This window comes from Capra hircus, unplaced genomic scaffold (assembly GCF_001704415.2).
Source record: "Capra hircus breed San Clemente unplaced genomic scaffold, ASM170441v1, whole genome shotgun sequence".
In the NCBI taxonomy this organism is placed as follows: Eukaryota; Metazoa; Chordata; class Mammalia; order Artiodactyla; family Bovidae; genus Capra; species Capra hircus.
Genome location: NW_017216611.1, coordinates 1 through 21,456, shown reverse-complemented (window position 1 = coordinate 21,456; position 21,456 = coordinate 1). Strand labels below are relative to the sequence as shown.

General features: G+C 42.7%; 1 protein-coding gene across 1 annotated transcript; it reads left to right on the top strand.

Annotated features, from left to right (window-relative positions):
* Window positions 1-941: 941 nt before the first annotated feature.
* On the top strand, window positions 942-21,018 carry LOC108635473 (multidrug resistance-associated protein 4-like; the record flags this gene model as incomplete). The annotated part of the gene is made up of 7 exons (XM_018045596.1): window positions 942-1,031; window positions 2,051-2,214; window positions 3,386-3,511; window positions 5,035-5,284; window positions 14,290-14,391; window positions 19,547-19,636; window positions 20,827-21,018. Coding segments are annotated over 7 exons (1,014 nt in total), but the record flags the coding sequence as incomplete, so codon positions are not given.
* Between the last annotated feature and the right edge of the window lie 438 nt (window positions 21,019-21,456).

Here is a 21,456-nt window from a genome sequence, read left to right as displayed (position 1 = left end):
GGTGTGCAAAAAGATCAAGTTTGTGTGTTCAGTTCTTTTGAATAAACCCGCAAAAGTGGTCTTGCTGTACTAGATGCTGATTGTATGTTTACTTTTTTGAGGAACTGCTATACTCTTTTCCATCACAGCTATACTGTTTTACATTCACACTTGATTGCTGAGTTTTCTGTTTAACTCAAGGACTAAATGAGAAGTTTTTATGAACCATGACATTTTGTTTGGATCAGAGTCCACTTAATGATTTGTTGAAGCAACTTGTGGTGTCTGTTCAGGTTCCTCAGCTTTCTAGGGCACTTTTCAGAGGTTTTTGTTTGTTTGTTTGTTTGCCAAAAAAGGGACTGTGAAACACAGGCTGTGATTTTTAAATTCAGAAGACTGGCATTAAGAACAGAGGCTCCTCACATGAATAGTGTTTTGAGCATTATACTCATTTCAGAATGAAAGGGAATGAAGATTCCCTTTCATACTCTTCAGAATGTAGATTCCATACTCTTTAGAATGTAGAAGCTAAACCAAAACTGTTAAAATGACATCACCCACAGAATTAATGATTGATTCCAGATTTATAGTCCAAGTCTCTTATTTTATTTCCTTAATGCAGTCTCTCTACTCTCATCTAATTTGTCTCAAAATTACTTTAGTTGGCCCCTAAGTCTAAATCTACACCCTTGACACTTCAGGCAGGTCCAAGTTCAATGAGAAACTGGGTGGGGGATTTGCTTCTACCTCCCTCTCCTCCCTTTGCCACCCTTGCTGGCGGGGCTGCCACCACACTAAGTTAGAGGCTGAAGAAGGGTCCCTAGAGCCCCACTTTCAGTTATCATCCTGTTCGTGCTGACACCACTAAAGACCCCAGGAATGCATGCTCCATTGTGTTATGTTCTAAGATGGCTTGGTATCACCTTAGGAATTCGGATCTCTGTCTCCCTCTCTCATTTCAGGCCCTTCGCCTAAGTAGCTCGGCCATGAGGAAGACCACCACAGGCCAGGTAGTCAACCTACTGTCCAACGATGTGAACAGGTTTGACCAGGTAAGCTGCCCCTGAGGGATCCTCTTCCATGTCCCATCTTTCTCACTGGGTTCAGCTCACTGGGATGCCAGGTGCTGGCATTTGGTGTTGGCCAGGGTTCTGCTGAGGACTTAAGACAAGTGTTCTCTTTATCCAACTCTCATTTCCTCTGTGTGCAACTTAGATGTAATAATGTGGGTTGTAGATGAGGGTTTTGTTTTTCTAGTAATAGACAGGCAGCAGTGTTCTTGCCCGGCTCAGTGAGTGTCCCTAGAGGTCCTCCTGGCATGGCCCTTCTTGGCACGTGGAGTCAGTGTTGCTGGCTAAACTGTCTTCCTCCTCCTCTGGCTGATGAAGGCCTGGTGGGCACAGATTGTTCTTTCCCCTGGTCCCTGTTCAATGCTTGCTGCATAGGGAGCCTGTGAGGAATAATGCCAAATGGGTGGCCCTCAGCCAGACAAAGCCTACTTTCTTCTGTCCCCTCATACTCTTTTTTCCACTGACTTTATGAATAGATCACAGTCTCCAGGGCCTTGTAGCTGTTGGTCAGACACTTCTGTTTCAGTTATTCATTCATCAAGCATGAAGTAAGGCTGCTACTCAGTTTCAGGGTTGAATATGATTTAGTTTTTGCTGTGGAGAAACCACAGCCCATTAGGGAGGTAAGTACACAAATAATTACTAGAGAGTGTGGTACTTATCATAATATAAAGTTTTCTTGGGTGCTAGAGTGAGATGGGGGCTGAATATAGGGGGAAGTGAGAGTTTGGGGATGCCCTGAGCTCATTTGTGGTGTAGACAAAATCAACATCTTCCTTCAGGTCGGGTTCTCCCTGGATGTCCCTGAAGCTGGCCCTGTGCTGCCAGGAACAGTGTCATCTGGAATGGACATGGGTTTCTGCTTTAGTAGGTTTAAAATCCACTGAGATATCACTGTTTAGGTTCCCGTCTGTTCTTTCAGAGCAGATTGTTTCTACACTGTGTCTTTACTGACTTTGATTGTACACAGTCCCAAGAAGGCTTTGTCTTTCTCTTTTAAGGTAACGATGTTCTTGCACTATCTGTGGGTGGGGCCACTGCAGGCTATCACAGTGACCGCCCTGCTCTGGATGGAAATAGGAATGTCGTGTCTTGCTGGGATGGCGGTTCTCATTATTCTTCTGCTTTTGCAAAGCTGCTTTGGAAAGTTGTTTTCATCACTCCGGTAAGAGAAACATTGGTTTAAAAAAATAGGTGATACATGCTTGGTAACGTCCACAGTCTGTGAATGAAGTCGATGCTTCTGTTCTAAAACAAAACCAATGCCTTCTCTAGTCTCTTCTTTGCATGGGTTGCAGACCCTTCAGGCTTAGCCAGTGGAGGCTCCAGCCTTAAGCTGCAGGCTGATCTTTAAACAGAAAAGGTGATGGCACCCACTGGCTCCTCCTGACACTGTGCCTGAATAAGTGGAGAGTCCTTAAGAAGAATTTACCAATGTCCAAGTTATTTAAACGTTATTAAAAAGAGTAATAATTTTACAGGGCCATTTCTAGCAGCATTTATTTTTGTTAAGCTTGTTTCAGAGCCACTTTCAGGTAGTGTATTTATGTTTTGTTTTATTTCAATGTTTCCATTAAGTTATAGGCACCCCAAGGGCAAGACTGACCTTAATTATGTCTTTACAAAACCCCACAGTGTCAGCAGTAGATGTGATAGAACAGTGGATGGTGATGAAGGGCCTAATGGTGATGAGATAGACCTGAAGCAAATCCCAGAGGGTTGGAGGTGGGTCATTGTCCAGGTTGTCAGGTGATGGAGGTATTGTGCTGTTTGAAGATTTTTTTTCCTTGAGTTTTTTTCTTTTTATGTGTGACTTTACATGTGATATTTTTATCTATTTGAAATTTCCTTTCCTGTCTGTGCTGTGGAGAGATGTTCCTTATCTTTTAAGGCTCTGTTCCAATGCTACCAGATCTCTAAAGATTGTCTTGCTCTCTTTTCCCAGTGGAATTAACAGCCCCATCTTTTCAGCTCCCCAGAATTTTACTCCTATTTTTTTACATCATAGACTCTGTCTTCCTGGTACATCCCTTTCTGCCTTCTCTGCCCAAGCACAACCTGCTTGGGAAGATGGGTTGTATCTGACTCATTTCAGGTCTTCCTTAGCTGATATGGCAAGTTCTCCAAGTTACTTCTTGAACTGGACTGAATGGTTGACTTCCTAATTGAAGATTTTCTCAATTTGTACCTTGAATAGGACTTGCCTGTGTTTGTTGTCAGCTCAAAAGAGCTATAGAAAATAATTTGATCCCTGGTCCCTCCCTGTGCCCACTGGTGCTGCCACAGAAATTTGGGCTGTGGTCACTAAGGCTCATCTCTCATGTCTGTCCCCTCAGGAGTAAGACTGCAGCTCTCACAGATAACAGGATCAGTACCATGAGTGAAGTTATAAGTGGCATCAAAACAATAAAAATGAATGCTTGGGAAAAGTCATTTATAGACCTTATTTCCAGACTGAGAAGGTAAGGTGTTTTGTTTTGTTTTGTTTTTAATAATATATCACAGTGTATGTTAGTACTGTTTTATTTCCTATTTTTACTAAATGGTTTAGAAGTCTTACCAAGTTTTCACATTAAGGTAAATCTAAATACTACCTCTCCATCCCCCCATATGTGGCAGGAGGGTCAAGGGGAATAGTAGACATGTCATTTTCAGCTGCTCTTCCATTTACCATCTTTTTGAAATACATATGCTTCTTACTTATACAGAAATGAAATTCCAAATACTTCTTAATACTGCAAATTCCAAATAAGCAATGATTCTAAGATATTAGTGTTTGAGATGATATTTAAACTAAAGCTATAATATATGTTAATGTAGCATAAATGGGGAGATTATAGGTTGAGTGTACCTGTATCAGGCCAAATGTTATGGATCAGTATTACTCATTCCAAACAGAGCCATGAAAATACTATTTCTTTGTCTTTGCTTTATGTTTGTAGATTTTTTAAAAAGTGTTTCATTTAAATATCTGATGATTGTTTATACTCTAGCACAGGGTACTTAGAATTTTCTGGGAGTACCCTGTCACCTCCCACTGGAAATACACTCTCATCTTCCTTCTTCTCTGGTCTCTGCCAGTCCTAACTGACTCCTGCTCATCTTCTCAAGGTCCACATGTGTGTGACTTGTCCTGTTTCTACTGCTCTGAGTTACATGACTCAGCTCTGTGCTCCTGTGGGGATGTGCTGGCTGCCTCTGTCTAATGTCTTGATGTCTCACAAATTTTGTGTTCTTTTTTAAAAATGTACACACGCATCACACTACATCTTTTTTATTTCTTTACTCATTTATTTTTGGTTGTGCTGGGTCTTCATTGCTGTGCACAACATTTCTGTAGTTGTGGCTGGTGGGGGATACTTTTCATTGCTGTTCTTGGGCTTCTAACTGGCGGTTTCTCTTGTTGCAGAGCACAGGCTCTAGGTGCACAGGCTTCAGTAGTTGCAGTAATGCACGGGCTCTCGACCTTGGGCTCAGTAGCTGTGGTGCACAGTCTTAGTTGCTCTGCAGCATGTGGAATCTTGAAGACCAGAGACTGAGTCCATGTCCGCTGCATTGGGAGGCCAGTTCTTATCCACAGGACCATCAGGGAAGTCCCGAGGTTTATTATTCTTTTCCTCTCCAAGTTTATGAGGTCCTGGTAGGGGTGGGCATTTTTTTCTCTCATCAGTGAGGAGCCCAGCACAGGATAAGTGGTTGTGAATGCTTGCTGAATGTATGTTCAAATCCTGTCAAATTGAGCCCAGTTTTTAAAAGTGTGACATTAAGACTTCATTTAGTTGGAAAAGTGAAGTGGCGATGAAGTGTGTAGTCCCTGATTTGGAGCAGAGTCCCAGGTGTGCACTCTGAGTGTCTCCATGCAATGACTGAGGGTTTGCCTTGATCTGTGTCCACTCCCTGAAAAGGGCCACTCACACAGGGCACTCAAATTCATGCGTTGGATGTCAATGTTCTTAAAAATGCTATTTCCTACTGTCCTTTCTAGGAAGGAAATTTCCAAGATTCTGAAAAGTTCCTACCTTAGAGGAATGAATTTGGCATCATTTTTTGCTGTCAGCAAAATCATGATTTTTGTCACCTTCATCACCAATGATCTCCTTGACAACCGTATCACAGCCAGCCAAGTGTTTGTGGTGGTGACGCTGTTCGAGGCTCTGCGGTTCTCAAACACTCTCTACTTCCCCATGGCTGTTGAGAAGGTGTCAGAGGCCATTGTCAGCATCCAAAGAATCGAGGTTTGGTGACAGATAACTTTTTTCCATTGCAGGTGGATTCTTTGTAAATTGCCTCCTTTTTTTGTGGTGTGACTGTGTTCCAGTTAGATGAGATTTGCCTCTCTCAGTGTCAAATCTGTCAGTCATTCCAAACTGTCTTACATACTCCTGTCTCATCTTAGGTGGAATGCATTACAAAGCACGTAGGATCCCTGCTCATTTAGGGGCAGTAATATCAATAGCAGTGGCACAGGCCCTATGTGCAGTGATGCCCGCAGGGCAATTAAAGTGACCAAAAGCAGGAGAAGGAAGGAAGCAGACTGCATCTCCTGTGCTGACTCAGATGAGATTTTTGTGTGTGTGATGAGGTTTCTATACTGTAAAAAACTATTACCCATAAAACAGATCAGCCATACTGGGTCATTTCTGATTCCCCAAGTTTATCATTCTTTCTTATGGGACTTCTAGCAACACTGATAAGGGATGGTCCATGCAGTTTACAAAATTTCTCTTTCATAGCTTTCACGTTTTGAAATAAGACATTCAGGAACATCTGTGGACTGTAGTGATGTAATGAGTGACACGGTGATTTGTCCAAGATGCAAGCTTCCTGTGTGTGTTGTATGGCTGTGGTTTTACTGTTGTTGATATTGGTCTAGTTTTTCTTAAGGCCTTTAACTAATTGAATGAGACCCACCTACATTATTGATGATAATCTGCTCCATGCTCTACTGAGAGTCTACTTATTTAAGTGTCCATCTCATTGAAAAATACTTTCACTGTAATACATGTTTGAACAAGTGTCTGGGGACTGTGGTTTACCTAAATCAACATAAAAGTAACCATCACACCCTCTTGAATCCCTATCTCCTTTGAGCTCTTGAACATGACTTTGTCCTCAGTAAGCCAGGTGTAAATGGATTTCTTTCCCTCCCTGAGCTCCAGACTTACCTAAAGGGCAGATACAATGCCTCATTCATCATTGTCCTGTCAAATAGCAGATGCTCAGAAAATATTTAACTGAAGAAAACTTCCAGCTTCATCATGTCTGGGCTCTTGCAAATGCCTAACCATTAAGTATAGTTATAGTGGAAAAACTAATAACTCTGATTCTTTGGTAGCTTATGTGATACACCAGGAACTGTGGCATGAAAGGGTCCTGCAGAAGGTTTTCAGGGAATTGTGCTCAAATATTTGGGTAGGGTTTTTTATTCCTTTCCCACCAAAATGCAATTGAACTGTCCAAGGCTTGAAATTTCCTTCCATGTAGACGTGTGCAGTATTATTAGAATTATGACCTGGGGAGAACATTGAATTTTCTGGGGCTGACAAATTTTGTCAGGCTGCTTTGTGTTCTGATGAAGGAAGAACTTGTGATCTGGGCAGAAAACCTAAAATTTCCCTTGTGTATACAACATGTCTGGCAGGAAGTTGGTCTAGGAATTTAGAGATCTGTCAGCAGTAGCTATTTTCAGTAAAGATGGGACCAATGGCTGAGAATAAGAGTGGTGAGAAGAGTAGGTGTTATCGTGGGAAACTGCTTCCTGGTGAAGTGAAGTGAAGTCTCTCAGTCGTGTCCGACTCTGCGACCCCATGGACTGTAGCCTACCAGGCTTCTCTGTCCATGGGATTTTCCAGGCAAGAGTATTGGAGTGGGTTTCCATTTCCTTCTCCAGAGGATCTTCCCAACCCAGGTATCTAACCCAGGTCTCCCACATCGTAGGCAGACACTTTACCCTCTGAGCCACCAGGGAAGCCCTTGCTTCCTGGCTACTCCATTTCTTCTAAGGGATTCATTCCCATAGTAGTAGATATAATGGTCGTCTGAGTTATATTCACCCATTCCAGTCCATTTTAGTTCGTTGATTCCTAGAATGTTGATGTTCACTGTTGCCATCTCCTGTTTGACCACTTCCAATGTGCCTTGATTCATGAACCTAACATTTCAGGTTCCTATGCAATATTGCTCTTTATAGCATCAGACCTTGCTTCTATCACAACCACAACTGGGTGTTGTTTTTACTTTGGCTCTATCCCTTCATTCTTTCCGGAGTTATTTCTCCACTGATCTCCAGTAGCAAATTGGGTACCTACTGACCTGGGAGTTCATCTTTCTGTGTCCTATCTTTTTGCCTTTTCATATTGTTCATGGGGGTTCTCAAGGTAAGAATACTGAAGTGGTGTGCCATTCCCTTCTGCAGTGGACCATATCTGTCAGAACTATGAACACAGGTTCATGACATTGTACTGGAGACAGGGATCAAGACCATCCCCAAGAAAAAGAATTGCAAAAAAGCAAAATGGCTGTCTGAGGAGGCCTTACAAATAGCTGTGAAAAGAAGAGAAGCAAAAATCAAAGGAGAAAAGGAAAGATATACCCATCTGAATGCAGAGTTCCAAAGAATAACAAGGACAGATAAGGAAGCCTTCCCAGTGATCAATGCAAATAAATATAGGAAAACAATAGAATAGGAAAGATCAGAGATATCTCAAGAAAATTAGAGATACCAAGGGAATATTTCATGCAAAGATGGGCTCAATGCAGGACAGAAATGGTATGGACCTAACAGAAGCAGAAGATATTAAGAAGAGGTGGCAAGAAGACACAGAAGAACTATACAAAAAACATCTTCACGACCCAGATAATCATGATGGTGTGATCACTTACCTAGAGCCAGACATCTCGTCCAGGGATGAGATGATGTAGTTAGGCTTAGTGTGAAATAGAGAGACTTGGCCAGATTTGAGAGATACTCAGGGCACATTTTGAGTTGGATATTGAGGATGGAAAAAGGTGGATCTCAGGCTGATTCACATTTTGGGGCTATAAAATCACCTGGATTCACTCAAATAGTGAGTACTAGAAGAGAACCAAACTTGGGGGAGGAGAGCATGAACTTGGTTTTGAATTCTGAGATGCTTAGAAATATCTAAATGTTTGCTCTAAGACCTGACTGTCCTTGGCCTGATTCAGCTTCCTATCCTGTTCAGTTCAGTTCAATTGCTTAGTTGTGTCTGACTCTTTGCAACTCCATGGAAGGCAGCATGCCACGCTTCCCTGTCCATCACCAACTCCTGAAGCTTGCTCAAACTCATATTCATTGAGTCGGTGATACCGTCCAACCACCTCATCCTCTGTCATCTCCTTCTCCTCCTGCCTTCAATCTTTCCCAGCATCAGGGTCTTTTCAAATGAGGCAGTTCTTCATATCAGGTGGCCAAAGTATTGGAGTTTCAGCCTCAGCATCAGTCCTTCCAATGAATATTCAGGACTGATTTCCTTTACAATTGACTGGTTGGATCGCCTTACAGCCCAAGGGACTCTCAAGAGTCTTCTCTAACACCACAGTTCAAAAGCATCAGTTCTTCCACACTCAGCTTTCTTTATAGCCCAACACTCACATCCATACATGGCTACTGGAAAAACCGTAGCTTTGACTAGAAGGACCTTCGTTGGCAAAGTAATGTCTCTGCTTTTTAATATGCTGTCTAGGTTGGTCATAGCTTTTCTTCCAAAGAGCAAGTGTCTTTTAATTTCATGGATGCAGCCACCATCTTCAGTGATTTTGGAGCCCAAGAAAAAAAAAAGTCTGTCTCTGTTTCCATTGTTTCCCCAAATATTTGCCATGAAGTGATGGGGCCAGATGCCATGATCTTAGTTTTCTGAATGTTGAGTTTTAAGCCAACTTTTCACTCTCCTCTTTCACTTTCATCAAGGGGCTCTTTAGTTCTTATCCTTTTATCCTGTTATTTAGTTCCTACCCTGTTATATAGTTCCTATCTGTTATTTAGTTCCTATGGCTGTTATCTAACAGGGAATAGACAATGATTAGATATTCATTTTCTTCCTCAACCTGCCTCTCACTTAGGTGGGTTAATGTCCAATTAGAAGGTGAAAAGGGCAGCAAGAGTGGAAGAAAAGGTCAGCTGAGTTTACTGACAGCTGGTTAGAGCTGGGTGAGGTTTGACCACAGATGGGCTGGAAGTGTGGTGGGCATGAGGAGTTTAGAGTAGAGTGTGGGGTGGAGCTCTGCTGCCCCACTGTCCCCCCGGAGCCTGGGACTCAGTTAACTGGATGGTCATCTCCTAGGATTTCTTCTCAGGTCATATCTGGGCATCCTAAGAAGGAAACCCACCACCCCTGCCCACCTTGGAGGGGGGTGTGGTGGTCCATACCAACAGGCCAGACCTACACGTGTCTTCATAGTTTTGTGTCTTCTTGTTTATACATGCTTTTCAATTGCCTTTTTTCATATAGAGAATATGAGGATTCATTATGATTTTATAGGTCCCAGAAGTCCCTCTATTTTTTTCTTAATAAGAAAAAGGGTCTGAAGGTCTTGGCATTGAATGACTCCACTAGGATGGTAAATATCTTGTCTCCAAAGCACTGAAAGTCTTCAGTGATTTTACATGCCATAAAAATGTGTCTCTGAGGTTATATTGTTCATAAAGCAGGTTTTCCATTTCCAGCCACTGGGAACTCTTTTGGCTACAGTTCTGATGTTGATACTTTCCTGCAGAACCTGTTCTGGGTCTAAGAGAAATTTAATTTCAGCTTTTTCATTAGCCTGAGTCCTGGAGAAGAATCCAGCCAGCACTTCTGCACCTTCATGAGTTGGTCATGAGCTGAATGGAGTGTCATTTAACCCCTGGAAGCCCATGACTCTTTCCCTACTCAGACCTATTATTTGTGAACAAGCACTCAATAGATTTAATTCCTTACTTAGTACTTGTTCTTTACTTTCTTTATTGAAAGTGGAAAATCTCTGTTCTACTGTGCACATACTTAACATTGTTTTTTTGTCTTGGTAACACATTTAAGCTAAAATTGGAATTTCTGTCTAGACAAAATGTATAACATACATGTGTAACCTTTGGCTTGTTGCCGTGTTAGCTCAGACTGTGTAAGGCTATAGCAGCCATGCAGTCAGTGTTTGTACTGATTTGAACCAGCCCTACAGTCTGTTCCTTGCCTTACCCATGATGGGTTGACTCTGTGCAAAGCTTGGTCTCAGTTGCAGTTGTGACTGTAGGTTCATGAATGATGAAGTGTCTCCCCTCTATGTGACTTATTATCTTTCTGGGATTTAGAGGTTGGGAGGGCACTGCTAGCCTAGATTGTCCTGAGTGGTTCCATGGAGGGTTAGCCTTTGAGATGGACTCAGAAGGATGGATGGGGTTAGTACTCAGGGCATCCAGGCAGAGGCCACCTGGGGAGTGTGGACTTAGGTCTCTGGGTGTGTTAAGCGTAGTGGACACTCAGAGGTGCTGTAAAGAGATCAGGAAGTAGTGGTGTTGGGATTGGTTTGGTGGTGTTGGGGAGGGGCTGGGGAAGGAGTCAGCAGAAGAAAAGTTGTATTAATATTTTCAGTGGTGTGGAATTCTGAAATTATATTGTTTTTGAGAGAAAAGCATTAGGAGAGGGATGAGCTGTGTCAGAACAGGTGAGAACTGGTACCTGGCTGACTGCGGAAGAGGTGCTATGGAGAGAGAACTCGGGCTGCGGTGGTTGAGAGTCTGCAGAGGAGTCCTCAGACTGCTGTCCATCCACCCTATCTCCTGCTGGACTCGGGCTCGGGGCGGGGAGGAGGAGCCATGCCCAGTGGTAGGCTCTCAGTGAGCCTGCATGAGAGGAAGAGGGAACAAGTGGATGGTGTCTCCCCGCACCTGGCCTTTGAGAGAGATGTAGGGATCATGATGTCTTTCTTTTCCTGCACAGAAGCAGGTTTTCATGTTCAGTTTTTACCAGTTGTTCTTATGCAGTAGAAGATCGCAATCACATTTATGATTCGGGGGCATGATATTCTGGGTGTCAAGGACTTGAAGTGTGTTTATGATTTTTTAGGGTAATAGGTTACTGAGTATGTGTTGTTTTCTTTCTCCCACATCCTCAGATGCTTATTTCAGTTTCCTCTTATGTTGGTTTGGACTCAGTTTGCCTATGAGTCCTAGAATTACCCATGTTAAAGCTGCTTACACAGATAATTTATTTTTCTCTCATGCGAGTGTCCTTATAAGGCTCTGTATGGGTTTCCTGGGGCTGCTGTTACCAAGTACTACAAACAGGTGCTTAAAACCCCAGAAATTGATTGTGTCTCAGTCCTGGAGCCTAGAAGTCTGAAGTCAAGGAGTCAGCAGGGTCACCATCCCTCTGAATCCTGCAAGAGGCAATCCTTCCTCGCCTCTGTTAGCTTAGGTTGTTGCAGGAAAACCTTGGTCTTCCTTGGCTTGTAACTGCCATCACCCCAGCTTCTGTCTCCACCCTCACGCGGGCATTTCCTGCCAGTGTGTGTGTCCCTGGTTTTCTTTTTCTTATAAGGACACTAATATTGGATTTGGGGCCTACCCTACTCCAGTGTGAGCTCATCTTAATTGATTACATCTGCAGCAACCCTGTTTTTAAGTCATATTTTGAGGTAATAGTTTAGGATTTCAGCAGACTTTTTTTGTGTGTGTGAGAATCATCCTCCATGGTGTTAGGGACTCAGGCTCTTTCTTTTTTCTAACAAAAAATTTAATTTTATCTGTGCTGGGTCTTCCTTGCTGCACAGATTTTCTCTAGCTGTGGCAAGCAAGCTTCTTACTGCGGTGACTTCTCTTGTGGAGCACGGGCTCCAGGTGGCCAGGCTGCGGTAGCTGTGGCACTTGGGCTCTGGGCTCAGACTCAGGAGTTGTGGCACATGGGCTTAGTTGCTCTGTGGCATGTAGAATCTCCTGGACCAGGGATCAAATTCGCGTCACTGCATTGGCAGGCAGATTCCTATCAACTGCATCACTAGGGAGGTCCCAGACTCTTTCCTGTTACTCCATTGTGTATGGCCTTGACCAAGCTGGCAGCCTCCAAAGCCCAGGCCATGGGGCAGAGGAAGGTTCTGGACATTGTCACTCTCCACTGGCCTGGATTTAGTCGCGTGGCTGCTCCTATCTGCTTGGGTGCCTGCAGAGCGAGGGCCTCCTTTCAGGCTGCCACTTGCAGCTAAAATCTGGGGTTTGGAAGAATGAAAGCAGATTTTGAGGACAGCCAGCAGTCTCTGCCACATTTTCATGGTTCTTGGAGGAGGCGATGTCACTGGGGTTGTCTCAGTTGTTTACTCAATTTCTCTGCCATAGTAGCTTTTCTTGTTGGATTATGTCCAGCATTTGCAGGACAGGAGGGAGTTTTCTTGCATAAGATTATGCTAGCTTTGTAGTGGTTCTCAGGAGTTGGTTTTAATCAGCTACATTCCACTGAATAACTGCTAAGCAATGTGAACATGGCAAGAAGTGGGAGCTACAGTCATTCCTGTTGTAGGAGAGAGGGCAGTGTCCAAGAAGAGAGACCGTGATTGTGGAAAGATGCTTGTAAAATATCTTTAAGAGAAATTTAAGAACACTTCACTTTTAGAATAACGACTTAAGTGATAAGTAATGGAAAACAGTGATACTGACTTAAAACATTAGGAGAAAGGCAGAGTGTGTTTAAGTGTCCGGGGAAGGTCAGGATGCAACACAGGCATCGCCAGGGTTTTCGTTTGGCATCTCTGCCATTGGTCTTGTTGTCCCAGCCTGTCCTGTGCCCCTTGATGCCTGAAGGCCTGGGCATGGCCTTCCTCGCTGTGTTCCTAGCAGTGTCACGTGGTGCTTTGTACCTGGTGGGACTCAGTAAGTATTTATGGAATCATTTCCTACCAATTCTCCTGTTTGTTGTTAGTAACTCAAAAGGTAAACAATAAAAATATCCAGGTTCTAAATGTGTTGAAGTTTGGAGTCATGTTTTCTCTTTAAGGAGGAACCAGAATACTTATTGAGAAAGTCACTACTTTGCTTATGGCCGGGAACTGTTTATTTTATGTATATATATATCTGTACGTTTATATATATATATATATACCTGTATATAGAGAGAGAGCTTCCCAGGTGGTGCTAGTGGTAAATAACCTTGTGTTTATATGGCTTCCCAGGTGGCACGGTAGTAAAGAATCATCCTGCCAATGCATGAGATGCAAGAGATGCAGGTTTGATCCCTGGGTTGGGAAGATTCCCCGGAGAAGGAAATGGCAACCGATTCCAGTATTCTTGCCCAGAAAATCCCATGCAGGTCTCAAAAGAGTCACACTTGACAGAGCAATTAAATAACAGTGTTTGTATATAAAATATTCTTATATGTGCTTTATATATAAATATGTTTATGTATACACATACATATGTATATAAAACACTCTATGCATACTATATATACTATATTATATGACTATGTATACCATATAATATATATTATTCTATATAATATATATATTTAGTATGTTCTGATATGAAACAAAACTAGTTTGCATACAGCTGACAAAATGATATGTCAGTTCAGTTCAGTTCAGTCGCTCAGTCATGTCCGACCCTTTGCGACCCATGAATCGCAGCACGCCAGGCCTCTCTGTCCATCACCAACTCCCGGAGTTCACTCAGACTCACGTCCATCGAGTCTGTGGTGCCATCCAGCCATCTCATCCTCTGTTGTCCCCTTCTCCTCCTGCCCCAATCCCTCCCAGCATCAAAGACTTTTCCAATGAGTCAACTCTTCGCATAAGGTGGCAAAGTTTCAGTACTGCAGTTTAAGCTTTACCATCATTCCCTCCAAAGAAATCCCAGGGGCTGATCTCCTTCAGAATGGACTGGTTGGATCTCCTTGCAGTCCAAGGGACCCTCAAGAGTCTTCTCCAACACCACAGTTCAAAAGCATCAATTCTTTGGCGCTCAGCTTTCTTCACAGTCCAACTCTCACATCCATACATGACTACTGAAAAAACCATAGCCTTGAGTAGACGTACCTTAGTCGGCAAAGTAATGTCTCTGCTTTTGAATATGCTATCTAGGTTGGTCATAACTTTTCTTCCAAGGAGTAAGAGTCTTTTTAATTTCATGGCTGCAATCACCATCTGCAGTGGTTTTGGAGCCGTATAAAATCTTTTATTATAAATTCCAGAAAAGCAACTATTTTGTTTGTATTTTGTTCTTGCAGTTTAACAATCTGTGTTTCTCCTTTTTCTGTAGAACTTCCTATTACTTGATGAGATACCACAGCTCAACCTCAGCTGGCATCAGATGGGTGAAACGATAGTGGACATGAACAATTTCACTGCTTCCTGGGATAAGGTAACAAGCCCTTTCACTCCAAGATCATAACTACTAATTGACAACTGAAGACATATGTTTATGGGAGAATGATAAGGTTTTCCACATGGTATAAAATGTGATTTGCTCATATATTAAGAGTATGTTATAAAAATTCTCAAAATCAGGAATAAGGTTTGTAGCTAATGGAGATTAAGTGTAAAAATCAGCCTAAGAAGTTTGACATGTTGCTCTTTATTTCATTTTCAAGAGAGCTTTCAAAGTAGTAGCACATTTTGAATTTAAAGTACATGTGTTATATATGTTGGAATTTACAGGATTGGCATGGTCAAAATGCTGCAGTGTGGAATGGTTTAACTAATGAATACACAGACAGTTGTTAAAGAGGCTTTGGGGGAATCAGTGTACATTTTTTGCCTTGATTATCAGATCACTTTATTGTACATGCAGTGAGGCCATGATCTGGATCTTTGCTATGGCGGTAGAGTGGGGGCTCCCCCATCCTAAGCTTCTGGATGGTTCTGGCTACTTTGGTAGCAGCCAGGGGCAGGAAGGAAGCAGCAGGTGGGCATAGTGAGCACCAGTGATTCCTAGTTGAAGGGCTGCAGTGTGTGGAAACTGACAGGGAGAACTGGTGATTTTCCAACACTTGGTTTATTTTATGACTTTCTGGCAAACAGAAAAAAGCAAAGGGTCCACTTTCAAAATTGCACATGCAACGCTGCCTCCTTTATCAATGACTGAAATGTTCCTGCCTCTGTGGTTCCCTGGTCCTCTGTGCACATCCTCCTGTATCAATGTGGATTAGTCAGGAGAAAAGAACCCCACCATGGGGAGAGGGAGTTCCATGCAGGGAATTAGTTGCATAGATGATAAGAGTGGGCAAAAGCAGAAACAGCAAAATGGTGGTGGGTGAGACAACCCAGAAATTAGCAAAGGCAAGAAACTGTTCCCACCCGAGAGCCGGGAGGACTCAGGAAGGAGATGTCTCTACCAGAGGGTCCACTCTCCAGAGCAGAGCTCAGAAGCCTGGCTGCTGTCAGAGTGGGGACCATAGGGCAAGTGTCCAGACTCTGTGGACTCCTCCTGTCTTTCATGCCTGTGACTCTGTTTTGCCACCTGCATGATGTTCACCAACTTCTGATTTTAGTGCCTGCCATCTCCATCAATAGCAGAGTAGGATAATATGTTCCTGAATATATAAAATCACAGCCCTGTACCAGTTGCACGTGGCAATGCACAGAAGGTACCTGACCTATCCTGAGAGTGTCTCATACCTTATTCTGGTAGATTTACCTCCTGTTTTGTATTTCTCATCACAGTACTCTTGAAGCATTTTATGGAAAGCACTAAGATTCCATTATAAATACCACTCCATGTGAATGCTAACACATCTTTTTAAATGACTCATTACCAAATTTTCTTTTGTACCAAATTATGCAGGATTTTAAGATGAGCTATTTTGTTTTTCTTTCAAGAACTAATAACATGTTCTCAGATTTTTGTGCAACTTGCATTGTAAAACAGAACAGCCTATTATGCCGGGGTCCAGCCCCGGTGGATCCAGGGAATTCGAAGCGGACGGCACTGGCGAGGAAAAACTTATTTGTTTATTAATATAAGATTAGATTAAGAAACAATAGTATAGTAGGAAAATTAAGTAGAGAAAGAGGCTGAATAACTTGGATTACGTGGAAGACCAATAAAGTTCCAGACAAGGAACTTGCACCATCTACGTTAGGCCACCGGCGTCCGTTTGAATATCAGGAGTGCCCCGCCTTGGCTCTCTCTCTTTTATGGATCTTAGAAGCTGGACAAATAAGTAGACCTGATGAGCCTCCCTGCTCAGATGGAATTCAGTCGGAAAAAGAAAGAACGACATGGGGAAGCCAGCATTGGTGCAAGCTCTAAAACTATTTTTCAAAGTCAGCTTATATACCCCAAGTTGTACATAAAGAAATAGAGTTATGCAGGGGCAGCAGTCCTGCCCTTCATTGAGACAAGGCTTTCTTTTTGCATACCTCCCTTATACAAAAGGTCTCAGGTAGTTTACAGTATCTTCTGGCCAAGAGGCTTGTTAACATTTTTATGGCTCTCTTCCTGGATAATTGCCCAGAAAACTCTTTTCCCTTGAAGTGTTTTTTTTTCTTTACTCTGCATCACCCTCAAAATAAAAAAAGTTACATTCCTATAGAACAAAGGTGCAGTGGGTTATAACAAAGAAAGTACTTAACTCAAAGATCTAGTGTTGCTAATACCAGGTCTACTACCTGTTTTTCTATATACCAACTATACCTAAAAATAAAAGATATGAGAATTTGGCAGCAAGTATTGGCTCACAAATGAAACGTTTAATTGGTCCTATTCTAATGATTTTGACTCCTCTGAAGCTTTGACATTCCTAGGATGTTTTAAGCTTCCTGTGCCCCCACAGTCGGGAGGCCTCAATCACATGCGTAGCTGCAGGCAGGCTAGAAAGCCATCAGAGGGGTTTTTGGATTGAAACACTCGTATTATGCCCAGGAGATTTATTATCTAAAAGCTCTAATTTTTTCCAGAAAAAGGTGGTGGGGGACAGTCCCCTGTTAATGACAGAAGAGTAGGTGGAAAGCATAACATAGTAAAGCAGGCAGATTCTGGTCTTGGGGGGGATGCTCAGGAATTTCCAGGGGGAATCCCTAAAGCCTAACACGTCCTTGTGTTTTGTCAGGCTTCCTTTCACATGACCTTGTCACGGTGGGATTCCTCACGCTGGCTCCTGACACTATTATGTTGTCCTGGCCTTGCCTATGAAAGCACTGTGCCCCTTGCTGGGTTATTAGTAAAAATGGCTGTCAGGTTAGATCATGGGTGAGAGATCTCTTGGATGGGGGACACAGACATTGGGGTTTTAAAGAGAAGCTGAATCTGAATGAAGGCCCTGCTGGGTTGGGAGGCAGGAGATAGACAGGAACTCTGTAACCTGCTCCACTAGAGAGCCAGGTGGGCAGATGGGCAGGTGAGGGCAGGTCTCAGGGACCCAGGTCTCATTCATGAAATGATGGAACTTGTCTTCGTCTCAATCTTGAAGCTTTAAAATAAAATAAAGCTGCTCCATTTCTTCATGGGGCATGGGGTCAGGGGTTTTCACAGATGTGCTGGTAGCTCAGCTGCTCAGCTTGAGTTGAGTCAGTTGAGTGAGCCCCTGTAACTGGATAACTGACTGGACTGCACACCCCAGCACCTGGTGTTGGTGGGATGGTCTGAGTGTGCTGGTGTTGACATGGGTCTGGGTCGTCAAAGGGACATCGGACTGACTGAGCGACTGAACTGAACTGAGCTGAGCACGTCTGCGTTGCTGAGTGCTGCCCTCTACTGGTCTCGACAGAGTAATGCCTGATCCTGAAGCCTGAACATGGAGGGAACTCAGTGTCTGACCCTGGAAACAGATAGGGGTGGTGACAGTTAGCTGATGTTGGTACGTGACTCATTGTTTTTAGTCATAACTGAGTGATGAGTAATAAAATAGGAACCCTAAGTGTCAGAAAAGAATAGTGGAGTCGGACGGTTAAAAATATGTTTTAACGAACAGCTCTAGCTTACTGTAAATGTAAATATCTTGTTAAAAAAATCTGGGGCTAGTGTTTTTGACCATGCAAAATAATTGTCATTTTTTAGCATGTGAATGCTTTATAATTAGTTCATTTCTTTCCGGAGAAATTTTTTATTTTGAGGAATATTCAGACTTTTAAATGCAAAGTCATGTTTTTAGTCTTTGGGGCACTTTAGAGTCAAGTGTCACCATTCTTTTTTCTTTTTTCTTTTTTTTGGCCAGCTATTGACACTTTTCTTAACACTTATCATATGTAAAGACATACATGAAACTGAAAGTCTCTCAAGAATGTGACTTGTTATTGGCACAATGAATACTTTGTCCTCCGATGCATTGGGTGGGGTACTAGCGCATCTATCTCCATGGTTTTTGTTGTTATTTTGTTCCTTTGGGCTTCCCTGGTGGCTCAGACAGTAAGTAAGCTGCCTGTTTTTCTTCAGTAGAAGTACTTTATTATCCTCCGTTCAGCCAAGAAAGGTAATGTATATAAATACATATAAAACTGAGGCTTTATTGCTTTGATTCATCATGTCATAATTAGCTTATTCCCCATTTATTGTTGTTGTTGGTGGTGATAGTATTAAATTAGAGCTCTTGTTAAAAATTAGAGCTTGGACCATTATTAATAACACTTAATTTGCTAAGAGTGACTATTATATAAAGTACCCCTTTGCTTGCTAAGCACTGCTGAGGTTCATTTTTTATCAAATGAAAGTGGAGAGATTAGTGGAGATTTCAAATTATTTAATTAAAGGGCCAGGCATGCCAGGAACTTATGCTGCCACCTTGTGGGGATTGATTGATGCTTTTGAACTAGGGTGCTGGAGAAGACTCTTGAGAGTCTCTTGGACAACAAGAGATCAAACCTGTCAATCTTAAAGGAAATCAGTCCTGAACATTCATTGGAAGGACTGATGCTGAAGCTGAAGCTCCAACATTTTGGCCACCTGATGTGAAGAACTGACTCATTTGAAAAAACCCTGATGCTGGGAAAAATTAAAGGCGGGAGGAGAAGGTGATGACAAACGACGAGCTGGTTGGATGGCGTCACCAACTCCACGGACATGAGTTTGAGTGTGCTCTGGGAGTTGGTGATGGACAGGGAAGCCTGGCATGCTGCAGTCCATGGGGTCGCAAAGAGTTGGACACGACTGAGTAACTGAACTGAATTGAACTCTGGAGAGTAATGAGACCGTTAAAACCAAGGGTCATGATGAAAACTTATAAATGATTAAAAACCTCCCAAGCTGGATATTCTATTAAGCGCATTATATTAATAAGCTTATGCGCATTATTCAGTTTGCGTTTCAGGCAGGTGCCTTGTCGTTTCTATGACTAAATTCTGTGGGTCTCTAGAGTTATGTCCTTATGGAAATCTGGTAAAAAAAAGGAGCCTTGTTAACCTCCAAAGAGATATGTATGATTGGATGAAAAGGCCTCCAGGACTTACTATCTTAAAATAGGAAGGGAAAAATGTGGATTACATTAGCATATCAATGACTATTATGTAATTTTCTCTACATTCTGAAGTAATGTATGTTACTTTATTGAAATGGGCCCTTTTTTATAAACTTTAATTTGCAGAAATCAGGAACCCCAACCCTACAAGACCTTTTCTTTACTGCCAGACCTGGTGAACTGTTAGCTGTGGTTGGACCTGTGGGTGCAGGAAAGGTAAGTTGTGATGCCTTTTGTCAGCCTGATGCAATACCACTGCCCTTGTTAAATTCTCAGATTTGAGCCCAGGCTATGTGTGACACAGTTTGAATTGGGTGTACCTAGAACAGCGTTTCTCAAACTGTTCCATGGAATATTAGTTTTGCAAGAAGGTTTCATGGCCAAATAAATCTAGATAAGCACACACTGTGTTTTCCTTCTTGGTGCTTCACATTGCACAGTTGGGAACCATTGTCAGGAATTTGGACGTCTCGGTGAATGAACTTATTGATGTGACAGCTGTTCGGGTTGGATGGAGACAGTGGGACTTCTTTTCATCACAGTGGCCCCTCCAGGATGTCTGGAGGTGGTGAAGGCTCTTCCGGGAAGCTCTGAGCATTTCCTCATGGGACTTGATGTGATCCTTTCAGCGTACGTGTCATGAATGTTCAGCCACGTGCTGGAGCTAAAGACACAGATGTGAGCCAGACCCAGATGTCTCTACCGTCCAGAGGCAACCAGGTTCCAGGGCGAGACAGACACACAGGCAGTTGATCTCAGCCCAGTGTAGTGAGCGCTCTGATGGTGTAGACACAGACACGTCACTTCTGTGAGTCACAAGAGATTTGAAAGATGTGCACTTGCACTTAGTGTCCTGTTGGTGAAACAACAAAATACAGAAACCTAAATGTGGCTGTGTACACGAGAGGGTGATGATTTCCTCTATGATGGACTATTGCTCTCTTTAGACACGACTCATTTCAGAATTCTTTTAAGTAATCATCTTTGGATATATTCTTCACACATAGCTTTTTAAGGATAAGTGTCAAGTGACAGATACCTGGATGCAGGAACAACTGCGCTAAACATCAGATACATGAAATACACATCCTGCTGGGCTGCTCTGCTAGTGAAGGATGTCAAACATTCTTAGTTTTTGCTGAGTGTAGTGCTTCATTTGGGGGCTCCTCTTGGGCAGAGGAGATTGTTATAGTATTTTATTAATATTCCTCATCAACCATTCATTTGCATTGACTAATAGTGTTATTTTCATTTGTTTTTGTCCAAACTTCCAGGGCTGTACTTTATCCTGTTCTAAATGCAAGGGCTCTATTGTGTATCAAGCACCAGCCTGGGGTCAGCTGTGCTATGGGATGTGTTTCATCCTGAGTGTTGCCTGTTCACGTGTGTGTTTCTGTCTGTTTCAGTCGTCACTGTTACGCGCTGTGCTGGGGGAGCTGCCCCCGAGCCAGGGGCAGGTCAGTGTGCACGGGAGGATCGCATATGTTCCTCAGCAGCCCTGGGTGTTCTCAGGAACTCTGAGGAGTAACATTTTATTTGGGAAGAAATATGAAGAAGACCGATATGAAGAAGTAATAAAGGCTTGTGCTTTGGAAGAGGTGAGTAAGGACTTTTGAGTAGTATGTACTAGAATTTCAAATGACAGACTTGGTTTTAAACTATCAGTAAAGTTTGTTGAAAGTTCTTTTTATTTTTAAAGTTTGAAAGATTGTTCAGTGTCATTTAATATTTACACTGGTCTTCTGAGTAAGTATACAGGCATATATGCTAGTCCTTCAATCCTGATGTCATAAGGACACTCACAGAATGCTTTGTTGAGGAGGGGGTTGTTTCACTTTGTGAAGTTTAATTCACTTTTAACTTATTGTCGTATTGGACAATTACAAAAATTTCTAAAATTAGAGTATACAGTGTAATGAACCCTCATGTACCCACTCCCCAGCTTCAAGCAGAAGCAGCTAATGGCCAGTCTTGCTGCATCTTCACTCCTGCCCTCTGCCAGCCCCACCCCCACCCCAGGTTATTCTGGAGCAGAT